General features: G+C 48.5%; 1 protein-coding gene across 4 annotated transcripts in view; it reads left to right on the forward strand.

Annotated features, from left to right (window-relative positions):
* Hhat (hedgehog acyltransferase) overlaps positions 1-23081 on the forward strand; it is a 407044-nt gene that overhangs the window by 13115 nt on the left and 370848 nt on the right. For 3 of the 4 annotated variants that reach the window (XM_045141567.1, XM_045141568.1, XM_045141566.1), the window contains exon 2: positions 13207-13326. In XM_045141567.1, coding sequence (XP_044997502.1) covers positions 13236-13326 — 91 coding nt within the window. In that variant the 5' untranslated portion in view covers positions 13207-13235. Of the gene's footprint in view, positions 1-13204; positions 13327-23081 lie in introns of those variants that run through there. The other variant, XM_045141569.1, reaches the window with a different exon arrangement.

Consider the following 23081-nt stretch of genomic DNA (forward strand, 5'->3'; position numbering starts at 1 on the left):
TCTCCGTCCTCCCTGTGGATGTGGTGCTGCGGCACTGGCTTCCTGCCCCCGCCATGCTCTCCCCTCTGAAGGGCTCGTAGCCTTCCCTGAAAACTAGAGGGAACTAAAGAGTTAATAACTACCCCCCAAACTAGCAGGCAATAAAGAAGTCACAGAGGCATGTGGCCTTGACAGGCTACTCCTGACTGATCCTTAACTCAGAGAACCTTGAGGGAGCAGAAACTGCCTGGTGGGTTACCCTCCCTAGAAAAGTTGGCTAAAAAGCTTATTCTGAGCAAGGACACAAATAACCACAGTTCCTTATCTACTTCCCTTGGACCTGAAGCTGGTATAGTCTGTTCTTCTTAGGATCCTCCTTGTAATCTTGCACTCCAGCCTGGCCCAGTGCTTCAGCCTTCATCCCACAGGAAGGTTGCCGCCCTCGCTGTTTCTCTCAATAAACAGTCTGTTTATAGATATGAAGTCTTGTGTTCTCTTTTTCTTTTCTCTTACACTTTCCTTACACCCACCATGGTGTACTCTAACTTTGGGAACTATAAGCCAAAAGAAACTCTTTCCTTTCCTAAGCTGCTTCTGTTTGGGTATTTTTGTCCTAATAATGAGAAAGTAACTGACACAGATATTTAAAAAGTTCTAGTTACATTTGTAAATGTTTATCTTTCATTTCCATTGATACTGTGGTGTCAATAAATCCTGAACTCTGCATTGCTTTCTGGCTGTGTGGATGAAATGTACAACAACAAAAAATAGGTGTGAAGGGGGAATGATTCTCCTGGGGTAAGCGGGTGAGAGCTAGAAAGAGAGGTGCAGGGAGGATCTGTTGAGAAGCATTTGTGACTCTGTGGTGGTGTTTTGAGGAGGCATGTACGCATGCGTGACAGTACTGCGCATTATTCCTGTGGGTTAAGAAAAGAGGTGGTGTGGAAGACACCTGGGAAGAAAGCTCTCAGGTGCCCCCGCCCCCACCCCAAGGGCAGTTTGTACGCTGTCCGGGTGTGTCTCCCTGAGCTGAGCTTGGGAAGAGGAAGAAGAGTGCGAGAGGAAAGACAACTGCTGGCAGTGTAACGCGGCTTCAGTCGCAGGAGAGAAGCTTCCTTCCCTGGCTCGCTTTAATGGTGTCAGAAGGCGCTATGCAGGCTGATGGGGGAGGAGAGCCATCAAGTCTTCCCAGCGATAGGCCCTCATGCGACAATAACAGCCTCCCACTCAGTTGTGCACTGGCGAATAGCATGACTGTGACAGGGGTAAACAGCCACTTTCTGATTGAATTTGAAGCTTGCCTCACAGGAGTGAATTCATGCCTGATACTGTAAACCTGGTCCAAAGCCCATGGCAGCTAGGGGTGGTGGTGCACTCCTTTAATCCCAGTACTTAGGAGGAGGCAGAGGTAGGAGGATCACTGTGAATTTCAGGCTAGCTTGGGCTAGAGTGAGACCCTACTCAAAAAATTAAAAATAAAAAACAAAAGCAAACCCATGGCTAGGGAGGAATCTACTACTGTTGCAATTGTGCCCTGCTGCAATCGTGACATAACTGTTAGGGACAAACAACCACTTTCTGATTGGATTTGGAGTTTGCTGCACAGGAATGAATCCATGCTTGGTACTGTAAGCCTGGTCAACAGCACATGGAGGAGGAGCTCATAGGTCCTCGGGGGACCCTACTACTGTTCTAAATTTTATGTATATGCCCACAGACCTACGAAACAACCCAGGATGGTCTGCTGATAGAGGAACAAAATGCTCCACTGCAAACAAACTCCAGATGCATGGGCAGCTTTCAGCATCTGGCTTTATGTGGGTCCTGGGGAATAGAACCCTGGTTATTAGACTTTGTAGGCAAGCGCCTTATCTGCTGAGCCATCTAATCAATAATAGTTTTTTGTGTGTATGTATGCTGCGTGCATGTGTGTATGCACATTTGTGTCTCTGTGGGTGCACACATGTATATAAGTGTGCATACATGTGTATGCATGCTTGTGGGGGACAAAGGTCAATATTTGGTATCTTCTTCAATTGCTCTCCACCTTATTTTTTGAGGCAGAGTCTTTCAATCAAGCTAGAGCTCACCCATTTGGCTAGACAAGCTAGCTAGCAAGCCTTAGGGACTCTCCTGTCTCCACATCCTCACATCTCCAGTGCTGGGGTCACTGATGTATGCCACTGTTCCTGGCTTTCACTTGGGTGCTGGACATTTGAACTCAAGTGCTCGTGATTTCTTGGGAAGCATTTTATCAGTGGAGCCATCTCCACAGTCCCTTAGTAGTGTACGTATGTATGCATGCATGTGTGTATGTGTGCATGCAGGTGTGTGTGAATGTGGAGGACAACCTCTAGTCTCCATCTTCATCTTCCATCTTCTGTTTGGGGCGGGGTCTTTTATTTGCTGCTGCACACCCCAGCCTGGCTGGCCCTCCAGCTCCCAAGAATTCTCTTGCCTCCACCTCCCATCTTGCTGTAAAAGTACTGGGATGATAGACGCTTGTCACCCTGTCTGGGTTTAAGTGGGTTCTGACCTCAACTTGTCATGCCTGCATAGTACATTTACCCACTGAGCCAGCTCCCCAGCCCTGTAATAGTAGTTTTAGGAGCTCAGTTCTTTACTGAGGACAGATTATTCACAAGATGCACTAGTCATCCAATCCAGCACGACCCAGCTTGTTTTGAGAGGAGCAGTGAAGTTTCTTCCCATTCAAGGGAAAACTCATGTCCTTAGAGCATTCCAGAAAACAATCTTAAGTTGTCCTAGAAAATGCCAGGAATTCAAAGATAAAGGGTGAGGAAAGATCAATGAACTAAACATGGTTCTGCACGAGCAGGGAGCCCGAGAAAGCAGGTGCTGCTGTGGAAAAATGTGTGTTCACATTGGCTGTCTGACTGCAAGAGTGACCAGACCAAGCTTCCCAGGCCTCCAGGTCATGACCAAGGGCATGCTGGGTGGAAGACCACTGATTTCTGTCCCCACAGTTCATGGAGGCCCATTTAGCTTCCTTCTTCCTGTATCACGGTAGGCTGAAGGGAATTTTGTGTATACTGTGTTCTGAGTCAGGCTCTGGGGACAAGGGACTTCATGGACTGTCATCCATGGAGCTAGCATAGGGAAAGAACAAGGCCTAGTGGTTGAAGGACCTGGATTGGAGCACTGACTCAGTTGCTCATTGAGGCAAAAATTGTATGTATTTGTGACGTACAGTGAGATGTTTTGATGTCAGCATTCATTAAATGGTTAAGTCTAGGTGCCCACATGCCCTGCCTTGTGTCCTGTCATGCTGTAACGGTGAGGATGCTGCAGCCCCACTGTCAGCGGCTGTCGTGTAATAACACATCGACTCCAATTGCCATGCTACCCTTTTGCCGGGCTCCGAGGGTGGGGCCAGGTAGTGCCAAGGGAAGGACCAGGCCTGATGGTTCCTCCCTAGAGGTTGAGTGGATGATGAGCATCAAGACGACCCAGAAACCTCTCTTGGCCACCGGAGAAAAACCACACTGAGCCAGGAGTCTTTTCCAAGCTGGAACTCACTTTATTGTTACAGATGGGTGTTTATATAATGTTGAGAATGAAGGTGGAGACTTTAGGGTGGAGTGAGATGTAAGGGCTAATAGCACACTGCGATCTCTGAGATGATTGGTTCCAAGCACGCATGGGCGGGGACTCTAATTTCCTGTGTGGAAGTAGCAGGCCGGAGGCCATTTGGCCCCCTGCTGAGTCATAGCGGGGTGGAGGCAGTTCGCCAAACTTTAGCCAGGCTCAGGAAGTTCCACTAGGCCTCACGTCAGGGCCTCTCAAGGCCCAACATCTCCCCCTTTTGTTTTTGTAAGAGCATTAGTCACCGTGGCCCCTGTCTTAGGTTGTCCGCCTCTGGGGATCTTACCCGTCATTGGTCACATGGAGGGCAGAGGAGGTGGCAGTGGGTCGTCTGAGGAACTTAATTCCTGAGGTGCCAGCCCGTGATAATGTATTTGGACCTGATGAAGTTTTATTGTCTCTAGCCGCTGGTGAATAAATTGTGTAATTTTGTTAATTACACAAGGCCCGACAGTGAGGATAAGGAGAAGGGGAAGGAAGGGTAGGGGTCCAGGTAGAGGGAGGAGGTAGGGTTAGAAGTCATGTAAGCCCGTCTGCAGCAGGTTGTCCTGGGGGTCCCATCACCTCCTCTCCAAGTCCTCCTGGAGCCTCTTAATCTTGTCCTGGACTATTCCCGATTTATTGGCATAAAAGCAGCATTTTTCCTGTAAAAACAAACAAACGCTTCCCTTTTTTGGCCGTTAGTAGGTCTAGTCCTCTCCTGTTTTGTAGGACTACCTCAGCCAGGGAATCTAGCTTCCAGGAATGATATCTACATCTGGGATTAAGGTGGCTTGGGGCCCAAAGGCCTGTCCAATTGGTGGGCAGAAAGTTATAGGCCATCCCACCTCTACAAACATAAGCCAGTTTAGAAGGCGGGCAGTGTTGAGCATTGGGGCTCAGTTGTGTTAAAAGTACAGAAGGAAAGATGAATGTATCCCACATCTATACCGGAATTATTAGGGGAAGGCGGGGCCCAAATGCCCAGAGGAAACATTGGGAAAGCTGGATGGGGATGGGGAAGGTGGCTGGGCATTTTTTTTTTAATTTTTATTAGCATTTTCCATGATTATAAAAAAATATCCCATGGTAATTCCCTCCCCCCGCCAACTTTCCCCTTTTAAGTTCCATTCTCCATCATATTACCACCCCATCACAATCATTGTACTTACATATATACAATATCAACCTATTAAGTACCCTCCTCCCTTCCTTTCTCTTCCCTTTATGTCTCCTTTTTAACTTACTGGCCTCTGCTACTAAGTATTTTCATTCGCTGAGCAGTTTTTTAAGGTCATATGGGCAACTGTACTGCAAGCAGCCTGAGAGGCCCAGATCAGAGGCAAATCCCACAATCCTCCGCAAGGGAGGGAGTTATTTAATTTAGCTGGGTGAAGGACCATTTTAGGAACAGTCCTCAGGGGTGGGAGACTCCCTAGAGAAGTGATTGTCAGTATCCCCTTGTTGGGACAAATATTTTAGGTCTCTCGCTGGTGCCCAAATGGGTCTTTTTTCATCTTGAGGGAAGACACATCCAAACCCTCTCCCTGCTGTGAGGAGCGGATCAGGCCCTCTCCAGGCCCCAGTCAGTGGGTCCCTCCATCTTACCCAGATAGAACTGTAGGTAACAGATGAGGACCAATGTTTTGATTTTTTTTTTTTTTTAGGTCAAGGTGAGTTTATTGTTCAAATAGCATAACCTAAATTGTATTTCAAGACCACTTCCAATTCCACCTCCAAACTAGTCAGAAGAACAAGTTACGTTTCAAAGATTGCGGTAAAGGCGAATGGCTGACTACGTCACATCACCATGGCAGCCAAGGCAACATTTTCCCCCACACTTCCCAAACACCATTTTTTGTTTGTTTGTTTTGCTCACACTGATCACACTACTTTAGCACTTTGTAACATCCCACCCACACCTCTTCTAGAGTACACCGTGAGAGAATAACATTGACTCGATGTGGTATCACACTTGTAAAGCAAATCTTTTTTTTTTTTTTAAAAAGAAAAAAAAATTATAATCCACAACAAGAAAGTATAACTGAAAGAGATGTGAGGTACATGGGGGAAGGGTATAGCATAATGAAAAAATAAAAAAATTCAGTGGCCCGGTGACTTGCTGGGGATATATAAGAGTTGGCCAGCATTAAGAACTACAATCGATGAGAAATAAAGACTTTTTTTTTTCCTTTTTTTCTTTTTCCTTTCTTCATTTTTTATTTATCTTATTTTATTTTTGGTCAAGGACAGGCACCTGTTGAAATAGATCAGCTACTGTAATGGCTAGTCAATAAGGCACTTTTCCCCCCCTAGAAGGCAAAAATGAATGAAATCTAGTTTCATCGTGTGTGAGTGTAATTGCTGCTGGCTTCTTACAACTTGAGCCAAGAACAGTCTACAGACAGCCCAGCCAAGCAGGAGGACCAATGTTTTGAAAAGGGAATAATTGTTTATTTTCTTTAGAGAGGTTTAAAATGTTTAAGGTAAATAATGCCTTTTTTAGTTGGTTGTGTGGGAGTAAGGATTCCCCCTTTTTTTGTAATTGAGATTTGATAATCTGATTATATCTTTTAATGATAGTTTGGCCCTGGGGGTTGTATGGGATGTTTGTGGAATGCGAGATTTTCCAGGTCTGGAGAAAATCTATAAAGACCTTGCTTATGACGCAGGGGCCATTATTTGTTTTAATTTGATCAGGCAGCTCAAGAGTGGCAAAACATTGAAGTATATGACTAATGGCATGTTTAGATATTTTCCTGGCATGTGCCAATGTCCAGTAGGCACGGGAGAAGGTATTGACTGAAAGAAAAATATATTTAAGCTTTTTAAATGGAGAATAGTGTGTGACATCAATTTGCCAAAGATGATTACGGCGGTACCCTTGAGGATTGCTTCTTGTAGTTTGAAGGGGGGTTACTTGGAAGAAAGGCTGACAGGATTTACAAGTCCGGACAATTTTTTTAAGGTTCTTGACTGGTACCTGTGGAAACCTGTGCTTGAGACCTCTCCAGTTAACATGGGTCAATAAGTGAAAGCGTGTAGCTTCTGTAATAGTATTACACTGAGGCATAGAAGCCATTTTATCAGCCAAATTGTTTCCTCGAGAGAGAAATCCTGGTAAGTTTTGATGACCCCTGAGATGTTGAAGAAAAATGGGGTTAATTCTTTGAGTAGGGAATGATCTTGAATCATCAAAGGAGATATAGGGTTGGAGTCCAGTCTAATATGGGCCTCAACCAGGTTGGGTAATAAATTAACAACATAAAGGCTGTCAAAAAATAAGTTAAATGGCTCTTGAATAGTGTCTAAAGCTAGAACGACAGCAAATAGTTCTTTGAATTGTGCTGACCCCTCAAACTCATGGGACACTGACTTTATGGGGATAGGCTCTTTTTCCTGTTTTAAGGGAGGGCAAATGACTAGGGAAGCCTCTAGGCACCCTCCATCGGTAAACATGGTAAGAAAGTCAGGGTTAGGATGAGACAGGAAAAGCCTGGGGGGCTTCCATTCTAACCTGGAGAAAGAACTCATCCATTTGTGGGGGCCATAATGACAATTTTATCTTGAAACCCCTCTAGAGCTGTAGCAACTCTGTTATTATTTCTCTGAAGTCAGGTGAAATTAGTTATCTTAAAGGGAGTGACAATAAGGTGAGGTTCTGTGCCAAACAACCGGACAGAGGTGTCTCTGCCCTTGATAATGTAATCAGTAACCTGGTTGGTTATAGAATAAGCTCTGGGGATCCCACCGATTGAGAGGTGGACCCATGGGATAGGCTCACCTTACAATGTTTTCCCAGAGAAAATGTAGAGGGAGATGGGCAAATCAGGATTGAACCTCTTTAAGGTCATAGTATTTATAGCCTGTTGTACCTTATGAAAAATTTGTTGATTACAAGGGGATAAAATTACCTGAGAGGAGAAGTTAAGATCCTTTAGGAGGTTAAACAAAGGGGACAGCTCTTTAGTAGTTATGGGTATCCAAGGCCTTGTCCAATTAATTTCTCCCAAGATCTTTTGGAGTTGAGGCAAAGTGTAAGAATCCTGAATATAAAGTTGTGGTTTAGCAGGTGAAACTGTGTCTAGGGTAAGGGTTGAGCCCAAGATCTTAAGGGAGGCACAGTTTGAACTTTTTAAGGAGCTACTTTAAAGCTGTGAGTATGAAGGATAGTTAAGACATTGGCAGGTAAGGTCCTGGAGTGTGGAGGAATCTAGGCACCCAAGAATAATATCATCCATGTAAATATAAAACAGGGTATTGGGGAGATTGGTAAGAGAAGAGAAAATGGATGACAGGTAATATTGCCAAATGGGTGGGATATTAGCCATGCCCTGAGGTAAGACAGTCCATTCAAATCTCCTATCTGGGCCACAAAAATTAACAGCGGGTACAGAGAATGCAAAATTTTCTAAGTCTCCTAGATGGAGAGAGATAGAGAAGAAGCAGTCTTTAATGTCAATGATAGTAATATGGTATATATTGGGAATAGCTGGGATCCATGGGAGTCCCCTCTGGGGAGTTCCGAGGGGGATTATGTGTTTATTGATCTTTTTTTTAAATCATGTAAAAATCTCCAGGACCCATTGGGCTTTTTTTTTATGACAAAGACAGGAGAGTTCCAGGGACTAGTGGAAGGATGGATATGTCAGGTCTCCAACTGTTGATTATTAAGTATGTGGAGTTGGTGTAACTTAGATGAAGGGAGAGGCCACTGCTCAACCCATATAGGGTCCCCCGATCTCCACTGGATTTTAAATGGGGGCGGGGCTGGGCAGTGGCCCTTAGAACTGGGGGTGTTCATTGGAGTAATTGGGATGACATTCCCTACCTTCCTCAAACTGTTGTTGATTTTTTTTTTAATTTAACAAATAATTATAAAAGGCCTTATGGTCAGTAGTGATGAAAGCCTCAGTATCTCCAAGGATGTCTTGCCCCAGTAAGTTGGCAGTGAGCTCAATCACCATGAGAGGGCAGACTTTTCCCTTGTCCCCACCTGGGTCAGTCCAAGGAAGCCATGTGGCAGTCTCCCGGGAGGTGGACTGCCCGCCAACTCCCAGTAGGGGAGGGCTGGGCACAAGCTGCCAGGAGGGGGGCACTTCCTCCTTTCTCAGAACCGTTCGCTCTGCTTCAGTGTTGATGAGAAGTTTGAATTTTTTATTGCCAATATTTAAAATACTTTTGGGTCTAAGGCTGGAGACCAGGGGGACGGTCCAATGGGCTTTGATAGTCTCTTTCCCCTTATTTAATGGGGCTGGGGGGAGCCCCAGAAGAAGTTTAAAGGCTTTCCCTGTATGTTAAACTTCAACTGACAGTTCCTAGCCCAATGAAACCCCTTATTGTATTTAGGGCAGTGGTGCAAGGGGCGTTGGTCATCCCCCCCAGAGGGCAGGGGAGGCTTTGTCTTGTTGGGGCACTCCTTTTTAAAGTGGCCCACGTCCCTGCACCCGAAACATGTTGACTTTTTAGGATTTAACTGTAATGCGCAGGTCTTATCAGTTAAATCTCCCTGTTTATTTTCCTGAAGGGCGGCAGCCATGGCCCTAGTCTGATGGGAGATAGTGCCAAAATCCTTGGTGGCTACAATCCATCTACTCATGGAGTTGTCCTTGAGACCTGCACAGGCGAGGCCATCATCCCTTCCCAGACCAACATTTTAGTAAACTGATCCCATAATGCCCCTGGGGGAAATTTTCTTTGGAGACTTTTTTCCACCCTATCCATAAATGTAGCTAAGTCCTTAGATGGTTTTTGAGTAATACTCATAAGGGGGTTTCAGAGGGTCCCTCATCAAGCTTTTTCCATGCCGCCAAGCCCAGTGCCCTGACCTGGTCCCTATATGGATCAGGTATAGCTGCCTGTTGAATTCCTGTAGCATATTGATCAGAGATACCGGAGAGCATCCCAAAAGTTATTGGCACAGGGGGCTGTTGATTTTGGTTTTGTTCTGCCTGTGCATGGCACTCATCTCTAAAATAGGCACACCACTTAAGGCATAGGAGACCCGACAAGATAGCCCTGACTAGATTTTTTCCAATCTTGGGTTGTATAAGGTTGATGGGCAAGTCCCTGTAATAGGGTCTCAGCCCAAGGAGAGTTGGGTCTGTCCTCTGAGACCACCTTTTTAAGCTCCTTAAGGTCCTGAGCTTCCCATGGATACCAGGCAGCAGGGCGATTGCCCCAGGATTTAGATTGATGGGAAATAAAAAAGTAGCTTTATTTTCTGGTGGCTTGGCAGCCGAATATGAAGGAGGGGCCAAGGGGGTCCAGAAAGGGTTAGTTGATGGAAGAACTGGGGGAGGACCCCCAGAAGGCCAGGGAGCATTCTCAAAGGGATCGAGTGAGGAGTATAAAGATGTATCCTCTTTCGGAGATTTTAAAGCTGTATCTCCAGGAGGAGTAGCTAGATCAGGCTGTATATTATCTTTTCCTTCTGGCTTTTGTCTGTTTGGTTGACCTTGGAGGGAAGCAGTCCTTGAGGGCCAAGATCATAAGGAGGACCCCTGAGGAGGGTATTTGACCCTTCTCCACATGTGCCCAACAAACAAGGGCCTCCACCCTATCCCACATGTCCCAGTCAAAGAGATTTCCTTCCGGCAGCCATGGCGCCAGCTTGAGAAGGCAATTCCAGGTCTGTCGAGCCTGATTATCAGTCAAATTAAGCCCTCTACTCTTTAGGAGTGCCCTGAGAGATTCTAAGGCAGGATTGGATTCAGAGGCAGATTGTCCCTTATTATAAAGTTGAAAGAGAGATGTCCATGAAGAGAGATGTCCATAAAACTAGGGCAATAGCAACCCACATACACACGAGTATAATACAACCACAAGGATCCAAAAGATAGGTAAACATGTTGTACAAAAGCTGCAGATGCAGCTTGTCTCCGAAATGAAAGTGAAAGGAAAGAGAATGAAGAGATATCGACAAGTAAGTTACAGAAGCAAAGTTTAGCACATTAAATATGAAGACTGCCTCATAACTCATGAGGGTACGCTCACCCGCACATGTACACCAATTACCTCCTCAACGACTGCCTTTTATGGGGGCACTAGTCTGCCGGACTCTGAGGGCCCCATGTTGGGCGCCAGATGCCGGGCTCCGAGGGTGGGGCCACGTAGTGGTAAGGGAAGGACTAGGCCTGCTGGTTCCTCCCTAGGGGTTGAGGGGATGATGAGCGTCAAGAGGACCCAGAAACTTCTCCTGGCCACTGGAGAAAAACCACACTGAGCCAGGAGTCTTTTCCAAGCAGGAACTAACTTTATTGTTACAGGCGGGTGTTTATATAACTTTGAGAATGAAGGCAGAGACTTTAGGGTGGGGTGAGATGTAAGGGCCAATAGCATACTGCGATCTCTGAGATGATTGGTTCTAAGCACGCACGGGTGGGGACTCTAACTTCCTCTGCGGAAGTGGCAGGCCTGAGGCCATTTGGCCCCTGCTCAGTTCTAAGCGCACATGGGTGGGAACTCTATAATTTCCTGTGCGGAAGTAGCAGGCCAGAGGCCATCTGGTCCCCTGCTGAGTCATAGCTGGGTGGAGGCAGTTCGCCAAATTTTAGCCAGGCTCAGGAAGTTCCACTAGGCCTCACGTCCAGGCCTCTCAAGGCCCATCACCCTTTGGCTTTCCAGAACTTACTCATACAGCGTCACTGAGACATGGTACCTTTTTGCCTCCCCAACCACACTTTGCCCCAGCCCCTAGCCACCATCCTTCTATTATCTGCCTCTGGGACTTTGACCTTCTTAGATTCCATTCATAAGTGAGACGACATCTGTGTTTTGGCCGTGGCTTAGCTCTTTCAGTTGTGTGGCCTTACCACATCGGTTGTTATACACAGCCCTCTGACCTCCTTGGCTCTCCCTGCTTTGCTGGGGCATTGTGGAAACATTACTGTTCTTTATTAGAAGGGTTTGCTTAGGATTTATAACTTTGCTTAATTTTGTCAGTGTCTACCTTGACGTGCACTTAAGATGCTTACCTAACAGTGCTTACACTTAGTCAACTCTTTGTTACTTGGGGACATTTGGGATCATTTCATGTGCAGAGTTTTAGGATTTAACTTCCCATGACCTTCTCTGCTACTTAGAATGTAGATGTGCTTGTCACAAAAGAGGGAGCTGGACCAGAGAGGCTCAGCAGCTCATAAGTGCATTTCTCTTTCGTGTGACACTTTGGCTTGAGTGGCCCTGGGCAACATCAGAGGCGGGTGATACGAGAAATCAGTGCCTGGGCTGCTTGCACATTTTTTCCCATGTGGCTTTTACCTCTTGGTCCCAGGTGCTGTCTGAACTCTGATCAACATGACACTGAAGAATAGAGAGAGGGTGACAATAACTTCACATGTCACAACTCACACTCTGAGACCCAGATAACAGATGTCTACTCACACCTAGTGTGTGCAGCTTGATATCCATGTGTTCAGAGAAAAACACAGTTTCTGGGCGTGCAAGGAAAGAGGCTAGGGATGTGAGGATGGACAAGGCTGGGGTGTCCACCCAGCTGCCGAAGGTGGTGGGGCAGGCAGTGTCTGTTGCAGCTGTCTCAGGATGGGCAGGACTAGCAGTAAGGACGGGCGGGAGTGGTGGCGCGTGTCCAGCTGCGTAAGGACGGGCGGGAGTGGTGACGCGTGTCCAGCTGTGTTGGGTGGGTGGGAGTGGCGGCGTGTATCCAGCTGTGTTGGGTGGGCGGGAGTGGCGACGTGTATCCAGCTGTGTTGGGTGGGTGGGAGTGGCGGCGCGTGTCCAGCTGTGTAAGGACGGGCGGGAGTGGCGGTGCGTGTCCAGCTGTGTTGGGTGGGTGGGAGTGGCGGTGCGTGTCCAGCTGTGTTGGGTGGGTGGGAGTGGCGGTGCGTGTCCAGCTGTGTTGGGTGGGTGGGAGTGGTGGTGCGTGTCCAGCTGTGTAAGGACAGGTGGGAGTGGTAGTGTGTGACCAGCTGTGTAAGGATAGGTGGGAGTGGTAGTGTGTGTCCAGCTGTGTAAGGATGGGTGGGAGTGGTAGTGTGTGACCAGCTGTGTTGGGTGGGCGGGAGTGGCTGCCCTGGTCATCTCTGCTTCCTTTAGGAAGTACTCAGACTTGGGAATCTGATGGTACAGATGACCTTGGAGGAAGAGGGAGAAGAAGGAAGAGGGTGGGGGATAATAGGGAGAGGAAGATGGGGAGAAGGGGAGGCCGTAGGCTTAGAAGAGACAGAGGTCGCCTGTGCTGCGCTGCTTCTCAGGCTTGGAGGGCGGTACTGGTTGTGGAGAGCCTGTTGTCTCCGGTTGCTGTATTCCAAGCCTGCTGCCAGGTGCTGCGTCCAGAGAGAGACGTCCCACACAGGGAAGACACTCCCAGGTGCAATCTGTGATTGAGAGAGGGACGTCCCACACAGGGAAGACACTCCCAGGTGCAATCTGTGATTGAGAGTGTGGGCACTCTTAGGAACAGGCCTGACTTCCTGGGCAGGGAGCTGCGGAGCGTGTGCATGAGTGTGTGCAGTCGTGTGTATGAGTGCTTGTACTGGGCACAGGGGGGGGGGATGAGGTCATTGGAGTGAAGGGTTTGGTTGGTTACGTCTATGTCGCTTTGGACAGTGAAGGGTCCCTGGGGAGAGCCTGCTAAGTCGGTTGACGTCACATCTGACATGTCTGTGGTTCTCTTCCTAGGAGCTCTGGCAGCCCACGTGACAGGTGCCATGCTGCCCCGATGGGAACTGTCTCTTTACCTGCTCACCTCCCTAGGCTTCCACTTCTACTCCTTCTACGAAGTTCACAAAGCCTCCCGAGGTAAGGCTGTGCACTCTCTGATATCTTGTCGAAAGGAGTGGGTGCTGGAGGGGTGGTTTAGCAGTTAAGACATTTGCCTGCAAGGTCAAAGGGCCCAGGTTCGATTCCCTAGAACCCACACTAGCCACATGCACAAGGGGGCGCACGTGTCTGGAGTTCACTTGCAGTGGCTGGAGGCTCTGGTGTGCCCATTCTCTCTCCCTCTCCCTCTTTCTCTGTCAAACAAACAAACAAACAAACAAACAAATAAATAAAAATAAAATATTTTAAAAATAGGACGTGGGCAGGGCATGCCTGAGGTAGAAGAATCTGGAAGACATTCCCATGATGTTAGCGTGGCTGGCCTGTGGTATTGCTTGCCCACCCTCCCAGATGTGGGTCCTTGGGTGAGAGCCTGACTCAGGAAATTGTCCAGTGCTGGTCTTCCCCCTCCTGCAGCCGCGGCGGCTCGTCTTGGGCTGGGAAGGGGCCTTGTGAGCGCAGACAGTGCTGAGCTGGGCCTTCACCTGCACTAGCAGTCCATCCAGCTTCTCCTCAGGACCACGGGGCATTTGTCCTCAGAATCCAAAGTGAACTCTTGCTTCCCTTCCACCACCCGCTTTTCCAGACCTGTCTCAGAAATGGAGACAGTCAGATGGTGTGAGTGACTCACGGTCCTTTTATCTTCTTTTTAAAATCTTATTTACTTGTGTGTGCACGTGGTTGTGTGTGAGCGCTGGTGCGCGCATGCTGTGGCCTCTCTCTCTCTCTCTCTCTCTCTCTCTCTCTGTAGGTCAGAGGATAACTTTGTGGTCATCCTTGCCTTTCCATCTCAGTGAGGCAGGGTTTTTTTTGTTTTTGTTTTTAATCTCTTCGGTTACCGTTCCTTTTTTCTAAGCACTTCTGGGGAATTCTGTCTCCATTTCCCATGTAGCTGTCAGGGCTTTGGGTCTACAAAAGCTCACCGTCGCTTCAGCTTTTGCCATGTGGTTGGATGATTGAACTCCAGGACTCCAGCGTGAGCAGTAACTTCTATCTATGGAGCTCTCTCCAGCCCTCCTCTCATCTTCTGTTATTATTCTAATAAAAGTCATGCTCCATTGCCAAGGCAGTCCCAAATCCCAGGATTCAAGCCCGTGTCTGGAGTAGATGGGACTCTAGAACTATGCCACTGCGTCCTGCTTCTTTCTTTCTCTCCATTTTGCACTGCCAGGAACTGAACCCAGGCCCTTGCACACACTAGACAAGTGCTCTATCACTGAGACACCTCCAAGACCATTTTTTACTTTTACTTTTGAGACAAGGCATCATTAAGTCGCCCTGGCTGGAACTCATTCTGTAGCCCAGGGTGGCCTTGAACACTTGGCCATCCTGCCAGGTGCTGGTATTGTAGGCATTGCTACCACCCCGGGTAGCTGAGCTGGTCTTACTGAGGAACAGGAGCCATTCTTGGTGAGGGGCTGAGGAGCTGCGGGTGGAGATGTGGGAAAAAACCCCCCCAGGGGGTCCCCACGCTCTGCCCGAATAAGGCGACACCCCAAATCACTCACTCACGAGAAGCGGTCTTGATGCAAACTGCAAGAGGATTTTATTCCAAGCGCGCTGGGGCCCACAGTCGTACACCGCACAGGGGTAGAGGACTGCAGAGCCCCGAATGCAGGAATGGGGTAGTTTTTATAGGGTTTCTAACAAAGCCTGTGTATTAGACCAATCATTATTTAATATCAGGAGCCCCTGCAGGGTGTTAGCCAGTCAGTTTGTGCCACCCCACAGTTTCTAAGCCAATTAGTTTACTTTGCTCAAGCCCCTCATGGACCAATCACTCTCTTATGACTATGACCTTGGTGGTCAGCATTTGCGCAGGTCCTTGGGTGGGAGTAGCAGAGTGTGGTATCAGTCTCCTGTGACCTTGGAGGTCAGCACTTGTGCAATTCCTTAGGTGGGGGTAACAGAGTATGGTATCAGCCTCCTATGACCTTGGTGGTCTGAGGCAGGCTGCTACAGCCTATGGTGCGAGTTACTAAGGCTTACAGTGTAGGCTACTAAGGCTTACAGTGTGGGCTATTAAGGCTTATGGTGCAGGCTATTTACAGAAACTAAATAAGTGGTTTACTTTATTATTTATTTCCCATCCCTGAGGGCTATCTCATGCCCTTTTTACCTAGTTTTATATTAGGAGTGGGCTCTGATACAATGAGAAGAGGGATTCTTTACTTGCTTCTGACAGAGAGTAAAACCTGGAGTTTGAGGTATGCAGGTGGCCCGCTTAAGCTCCCTTTGGAGCGTGATAGTATTTCTGAGCTTCTGAATTCTTGGGCCTTTCATTTCCCACTTTTTCTCTTGTCAATAGTTCTAATCCTAGAACTTAGAAAGACTAGACATAATCTTTCTCTCTGCTGCCTTGAAGGCCCTTATATTGTTGTCTAAGTACCATGATCTGGACCGCACTCACTCGTTCTCTAACAAAAGTAAAAATCTTATTAAGTATGCAAGGCCCAACTGAAAGCATCAGGAGCAAAACCATTAGGGGTCCCATCAGGGTGGAAAGCAGAGTAGTTATCCAGGAGGACTTGTTAAACCATCCCTCAAACCATCCTTGGTCAGTTTCCCTCTCCCTTTGATGCTTTTCTAGTCTTTCCCTGAGCTTGCTTGCTCATGGAGTCTCTGATAGCTCCTGAGTGATCTACATAAAAGCAACATTCTTCTTTTAAGGCTGCACATAATCCACCTTCTTTTAGGAACAGTAAGTTTAATCCCCTCCGGTTTTGTAAGACCACTTCAGATAAGGAGGTCAGGGAGTCCTCTAGATTACTAACAGATTTCTCTAAAGCTTGGAGATCCTCATTTATGACAGCATGTAGTTCACCAAGCCCTCTTTCTAATTGTTGTGGTCCCGTGACCAGGGCTGTGGTCCCCGTCCCCACACCGGCAGCTATCCCTAAGCCAAGTATGACTGCTAGGGTAAGGGTTACAGGCTCCCTTTTGGATCGGGTGGGATGGTAGTCATATTCATCGATGACTACTTCCTCAGGATGGTAGTAAACCCGGGGGACAAGCTGGACCATAATACAGAAATTTTTGGATGGGTTAAAAACTGAAGTAGAAACACAGGGAGTCAGCCCAGTATCACATGCCCACCACCTGTTATATCCTGGCACTAAATATTGGTTGTCTGAAGTCTGTCTATAGGTCAGAGTAACATTACAAAGGTGTTGGTGGGATGGGGGGGCCTTTCCTATACATGCCCCCCTTCCTGAGACCTCAGGGATAGTCAACTTGTTTTTGGTCCCCCATGAACACCGGCTATCATGTTCTTTAGTTATATTAAACTCTCCCATAGTTGCCATCCCCTTATAGTAGGGTGGTCCTGAGGATAAACAAAGCCAGCAAGCAGAGGTAATGTTGGGGTTGGTGGCGTTTATGGCGAGGAAGGCCCCTTGGATTAGGCTAAAGAGCCTCTGTCCTGTCGCGTGTGGGGCTTCCGAGAGTGGGCTAGTCAAGGGTGTCCTAGCAGTCGTTATGTGCTGGGTCTTAGTTGCCATTGTGGGTGGGAGCTTGGGTAATGCCATTTTAGGGGGTCCCTGTTCTACCAAAACTTTATTAGGTCCTACTGGTCTTGGGGTGGGAGGCTCTATCTTAAGTCGTATAGTAAAGGTTAGGCCCTTATCCCATCCTGTCATATAAAACCTGAGTCCCCAAGTTTTTCCTTTTATCCAATCTCGGGATTTTTGATCTTGGGGGGTGAAAGAGATGCTGAGAGGAACTGCTTGTTTCCCATCTAATCCTTCCTGTACAGTAATCAGGTCCCAGGAGGAAGCTGGGTGCCAGTAGGTATTGCCTGTAGTTTCACAACCCCAGTGTTTACAGTAGAACTCTTTTGTCCCTCCACAACTTCATTTAGAAGTTCGGGGGCAGACATAAAATGGGGTATGCTGCATCTTACGTTGGGCTGGCCCAGAGCTGCACCCCGGTTGTCTGCCATGTATTGGCCTTGGGAGATGACCCCTTGTGTGAGGGCCCGCTTTGCCACATGAGAGTGGACTTCTCTAGAGACCTCCTCTGGGGTGAGCTCTGGGATATCCCAAAATTCTATCCCGGCTACCAGGGCACAGATGTCTGGGGTCAGGACAGGCCACCAAGTCCAGGGAGGCGCTTCCTTAGTTGCAGTCCATATTATATCCCCCGTTTGAGAAAGCACTTGCCAAGTCAATTTTTGGGGGGCATGGGGATTGGAGGCATCACCTAGCTGGAGAAGGAGAAGCCACACGGCGAAGCCTGAGTTTAAGGGGATTGTCTGTCCTCTCGGCTTGCCATTCGGGGCCTGGTGGCGGAGCAGGCTTGACGTGAGATGCATGGATCCAGGCGGGTATTCCTTCAACTTTTACGGCCGTTGGAGTAGTCAGTAGGACGAGGTAGGGGCCCTTCCACCGAGTCTCAAGGTTTCCTGCGCGGTGACGTCTGACAAAGACCGAATCTCCCACCTGGAAGCGATGTGGGACCTGTAAGTCTCCTTCTCCTGAGTAAGCCTCCCGGAGTCGCTTCCACGCTCGTTGTCTCACCCACTCGAGCGCCTTGAGCCTAGAGAACAGAGGCAGGGAAAGTGGCACATCAATACTATGTATAGAGGTTATTTCTACCAGTGGAGGAGGCCCCCCATATAGCAATTCATAGGGGGTCAGTCCAAATTGTCCAGGTGTGTTTCTAACCCTAAAGAGCACAAAGGGTAGGAGAGCTATCCAATCATTAGCGCCAGTCTCTGCGGTCAATTTGGTGAGGGTCTCTTTAATGGTTCTATTTATCCTTTCTACCTGTCCTGAGCGTTGGGGTCTGTATGCACAATGTAATTTCCAATCAATCCCCAATACTTTGGCCAGTCCCTGACTTACCTGGGCAACAAAGGCTGGACCGTTGTCTGATCCTATTACCTTGGGTATCCCAAATCTTGGGAAAATTTCTTCCAGTATTTTCTTAGCCACCACGGTTGAGGTTTCTTTCTTGGTAGGATAAGCCTCTACCCATCCTGAAAAAGTGTCTACAAAAACTAGTACATACTTATTACCATATTTTTTACCTCGGTGAAGTCCACTTCCCAGTGAGCACCTGGGCTGTCTCCCCTTAGCCTCTTCCCAGGAGGCATTCTTGAGGGATTAGCATTGACCATCTGGCAAGGTACACAATGCTTGACTACTAAGCCAGCTATCTCTGGCAACCTCAGAATATGGTAAGGAGACGTCTGCAGCAGTTTTTGTAGATGTTTGGCTCCCAGATGGGTTAGGCGGTGTATTTGTTGAACGTACTCTAGTCCCTTTGCTTGAGGTAGAATCTCTTTTCCCTCTGGGGTAAAACAGGCCCCCTCTGGAGTTTCAGAGAACTGGCCCAACTTTCTGACTTCTTGCCAGTCACTTGGGGTATATTGTTGCTCACTTTTTTGGTTCTTTGGTTTCTCAATTATGGGCAGAAGGTTGACCCCCTGGGCAGCCTGCTTGGCCACTTGATCAGCCATTTGGTTTCCTTTGGAGATAAAATCTTTGGCTTTTTGGTGGCCAGGGCAATGTATAATGGCCAGTCTTTTGGGTAGATGTAGGGCTTCTAGCAAACTTAGAATTTCTTCTTTGTTTTTAATTTCTTTCCCTGCTGAAGTAAGTAGCCCTCTCTGTTTGTAGATGGCCCCGTGTACGTGTGCAGTAGCAAAAGCATACCTGCTGTCCGTGTAGATGTTCACAGACTTTCCTTCAGCTAGTCGTAAGGCCTGTGTGAGGGCCATGAGCTCAGCTTTTTGTGCTGAAGTTCCTTCTGGCAGACTGCTGGCCCAGACTGTTCGTGTCCCGTCTACTATCACCGCCCCAGCCATCCTCTTACCTTCTACAATGTAACTGCTTCCATCCGTGAACCAGGTTAATGTTCCTCCAGTCAGAGGGACATCTGTGAGATCCTTTCGGATCCCAGTTTCCTCAACCAGCAGTTGGTGACAGTCATGAGTCACTGTCTCATCAGTTTCTTCAGGCAGAAGAGTAGCGGGGTTGAGGATGGCAGGAGAGGCAAACGTTATCCTGTCGGTGAGGAGCAGGCTCTGGTAGTGAGTCATACGGGCATTAGTCATCCATCGGTCAGGGGGCTGCCGGATAATGCTCTCCAGGGCATGGGGGGCAATGACAGTTATCTTCTGCCCTAGGGTTATTTTATCAGCATCTTTAATCAACGTGGACACCGCCGCTATGGCTTTTAGACATATAGGCCATCCACTAGCCACAGGGTCAAGTTTCTTTGATAGGTAGGCAACGGGTCTTCTCCATGGCCCTAAGGATTGGGTTAGGACTCCCCGGGCTATCCCCTTACGTTCATCTATGTAAAGGGTAAATGGTTTGGTCACATCAGGGAGGGCTAGGGCAGGTGCACTTAATAGTGCCTTTTTGATGGCATCAAATGCCCCCTGGTGTTCAGAGGGCCAAATGAATTTTCCTTTCTCTTTAGTTAGTGGATAGAGGGGGGCAGCTAGGGTTGCAAACCCTGGGATCCATAGCCTGCAGAACCCAGCTGTCCCCAGGAACTCTCTAACTTGTCTGGCCGTAGTTGGGACCGGTATTTGTACTACAGTCCTCTTTCGTGCCTCTGTCAGCCATCTTTGTCCATCCCGCAGGGAGTACCCCAAATATGTTACCTCTCTTTTACATATTTGGGCCTTCTTAGCCGAGGCTCGGTAACCAAGGTCAGTCAGCTCCAGCAGTAATGCTTTTGTACCTTTTAAACAGTCCTGTTGGGTAGCTCCTGCCAGAAGTAAGTCATCAACATATTGAAGGAGGGTTACCTGTGGGTGTTGAACTCTAAAATTGGCTAGGTCCCTGTGTAGGGCTTCATCAAAGATGGTTGGGGAGTTCTTGAATCCCTGGGGCAACCGGGTCCAGGTGAGCTGCCCAGTCTTTCCTGTATCTGGGTCTCTCCATTCAAAGGCAAAAAGAGGTTGGCTGTCCAAATGTAATCTTAGGCAGAAGAAAGCATCTTTTAGATCCAACACTGTATACCAAATCCGCTCTGGTGGGAGGGCACTAAGGAGGTTGTAAGGGTTTGGGACAGTTGGGTGTATGTCCTGTACTCTCTTATTGACTTCTCTCAAATCCTGTACTGGGCGGTAATCATTGGTTCCAGGTTTTCTAACTGGCAGTAAGGGAGTGTTCCAGGGGGACTGAACCGATACCAGAATGCCTTGTTGAATCAGTCTTAGGATATGGGGCCGAATTCCTTCTCGGGCCTCTCGGCTCATGGGATATTGTTTGACTGATACCGGTGTAGCACTGGCTTTTAGTTGAATGACCTGTGGGGGTACTCGTTTCACCAAGCCCATGCCCGCAGTTTCTGCCCAGGCTTGGGGAAATTGTTCTAACCAGGGCTTTAGGTTTTGATTAGGCTCTACCAGGGATGAGTATAATCGATACTCATCATCTAGCTGGAGGGTCAACACGGTGATGGGTCGACCTCCAGCAGACAGTTCTGGTTTTTCTGATTTGAAGGAAATTTGAACACCCATCTTGGTTAATAAGTCCCTTCCAAGGAGGGGCGCTGGACATTCAGGAATGACTAAGAATGAGTGGGTTACCCGTCCCACTCCCAGGTCAACGGTTCTTCGGGTAGTCCATGAATATTGCCGTTGTCCAGTAGCACCCAGAACCCAGGATTTTTTATCTTTTAGCCCTCCCATTGGTTCCAAAAGTACTGAATGTTCAGCGCCAGTGTCCACGAGAAATCTGATTGGCTTCCCCTCCACCTTCAGAGTTACCCTGGGCTCGGGGAGGGGCTCCGAGCCCCGTCCTCCCTAGACTTCATCTTCTCCAAGGGTTAGGACCCTAGGTCTTTTGCTGTTCTTCTTAGGGCAGTCTCTTACCCAGTGTCCTTTCTCCTTGCAATAGGCACATCGATCTCTATCAAGTTGGGTCCTGTTGCCCAGGTTCCCTATCTGCCTAGGGCCTGTCCTAAACTTTTGAAAATTTTTCTCCCTTTCTCCCTTTTTTTCTACCACTGTGGCCAGGATCCTGGTCAGATTTTTCTCTTGTCTTCTATTGCGCCTATCCTCCCTTTCTTCTCTCTCTTTTTCACGTCTCTCCTCACGTTCTTCTCTCTCTTTCTCTTTTCTTTGTTCCTTTTCCTCTTCTGTCTCCCTTTTGTAATATACCTTTTCTGCCTCTTTTACTAAGTCACGCAAGTCAGCTTCCTGTAATCCCTCCAATCTCTGAAGTTTCTTTCTGATATCAGGAGCTGACTGTCCTATAAAAGCTAATGTTATTGAGCCTTTTTGAATCTCAGAGGTGGGATCAAAGGGTGTGAACCTCCTAAATGCTTCCATGAGCCTCTCAAGAAACACTGAGGGAGACTCTGTTGGCCCCTGTATCACCTCTCTTACCTTGGCCAAATTGGTGGGCCTTCTGGAGGCACCTCGGAGACCCGCCACCAGAGCCTGGTGATAGATTTTTAAGCTCTCCCTACCTTCATCTGTATTGTGGTCCCAAACAGGGCGAGTCAGAGGGAACCCCATGTCTATCTCATGCTGCAGCTGCGTGGGCCGCCCATCGGCCCCAGGGACATTTTTTCTGGCCTCTATTAAAATTCTCTCTCGTACCTCGGTTGTGAAGAGAGTCTGCAACAGCTGTTGGCAATCATCCCAGGTGGGCTGATGAGAAAACATAAGAGATTCCATCAGCCTCGTGAGGCGTTGGGGTTCCTCTGAAAAAGGGGGGTGGTTAGCTTTCCAGTTATAAAGATCTGCAGAGGAAAAAGGCCAATATTGGAGGGGTTGTAGTTGGCCCCCCAGCATGGGAGGACCTGCCTCGCGTAGCGGCAGTGTTACAATTCCATTTGTTCCCTCCGGGGTAGCATCTCTCCGGCTCCGCGTCCTTGCAGCTGGCCCTCCCATTTCTAGGAGCTCGGGAGGGGCAGAGGAAGGAAGCCCGGGCAAGCTTGGGGGCAGAGGCTCTGGGAGGAAGGGGGGCGGAGGCTTGGGAAGGGTGGAGGGCGGAGTTTCAGGAGGGGCGAGGGGCGGAGCAGTCACGCTGGAGCGTGGAGCTTTGGGAGGGGTGAGAGGCGGAGGCATGGGAGGGGCAAGAGGCGGAGGTGTGGGAAGGGTGGAGGGCGGAACTTCGGGAGGGGCGAGGGGCAGAGCAGTCACGCCGGAGCGTGGAGCTTTGGGAGGGGCGAGAGGCGGAGGCATGGGAGGGGCAAGAGGCGGAGGTGTGGGAAGGGTGGAGGGCGGAACTTCGGGAGGGGCGAGGGGCAGAGCAGTCACGCCAGAGCGTGGAGCTTCGGGAGGGGCGAGAGGCCCTCTCTCAGCTCCCGGGACTAGATAAGGGGGGGGTGGGGCAGGCTGAGTCTCCGGCCAAGCCGGAGGAGGTTCCTCGATCTCAGGGTAGATGCGAGGGGGAGGAGAGGGTTTTTTTTTCATTTTCAAGAGTCAGGACTCTGGAGCTTGAGTTCCTGGGTTTATTCAGCCACGGCCTGACCCACGGCGGGGGGTTGTCCACCAAATCCTTCCAGGTGAGGATATAAGCCTCTTGGTTGGGACAGGAGCCTGGTCCACTCTGAAAAATAATATCTTTAACGGCCAGAATAGTCTCAGAATTAAAGGTTCCTTCTGGTGGCCATCCAACCTCATAAGTTGGCCACTCAGAGGCACAAAACATTTGCCAGGGTCTCCTTCTAACCTCAACTGACAAATTATGGGCCCTAGTTTTAACTTCAGTCCAGTGGTCAAGAGTCAAGCTAAGGGGCGTCGTCACCGTCTGTCCCATCTT

Source organism: Jaculus jaculus, chromosome 1, assembly GCF_020740685.1.
Source record: "Jaculus jaculus isolate mJacJac1 chromosome 1, mJacJac1.mat.Y.cur, whole genome shotgun sequence".
In the NCBI taxonomy this organism is placed as follows: domain Eukaryota; kingdom Metazoa; phylum Chordata; class Mammalia; order Rodentia; family Dipodidae; genus Jaculus; species Jaculus jaculus.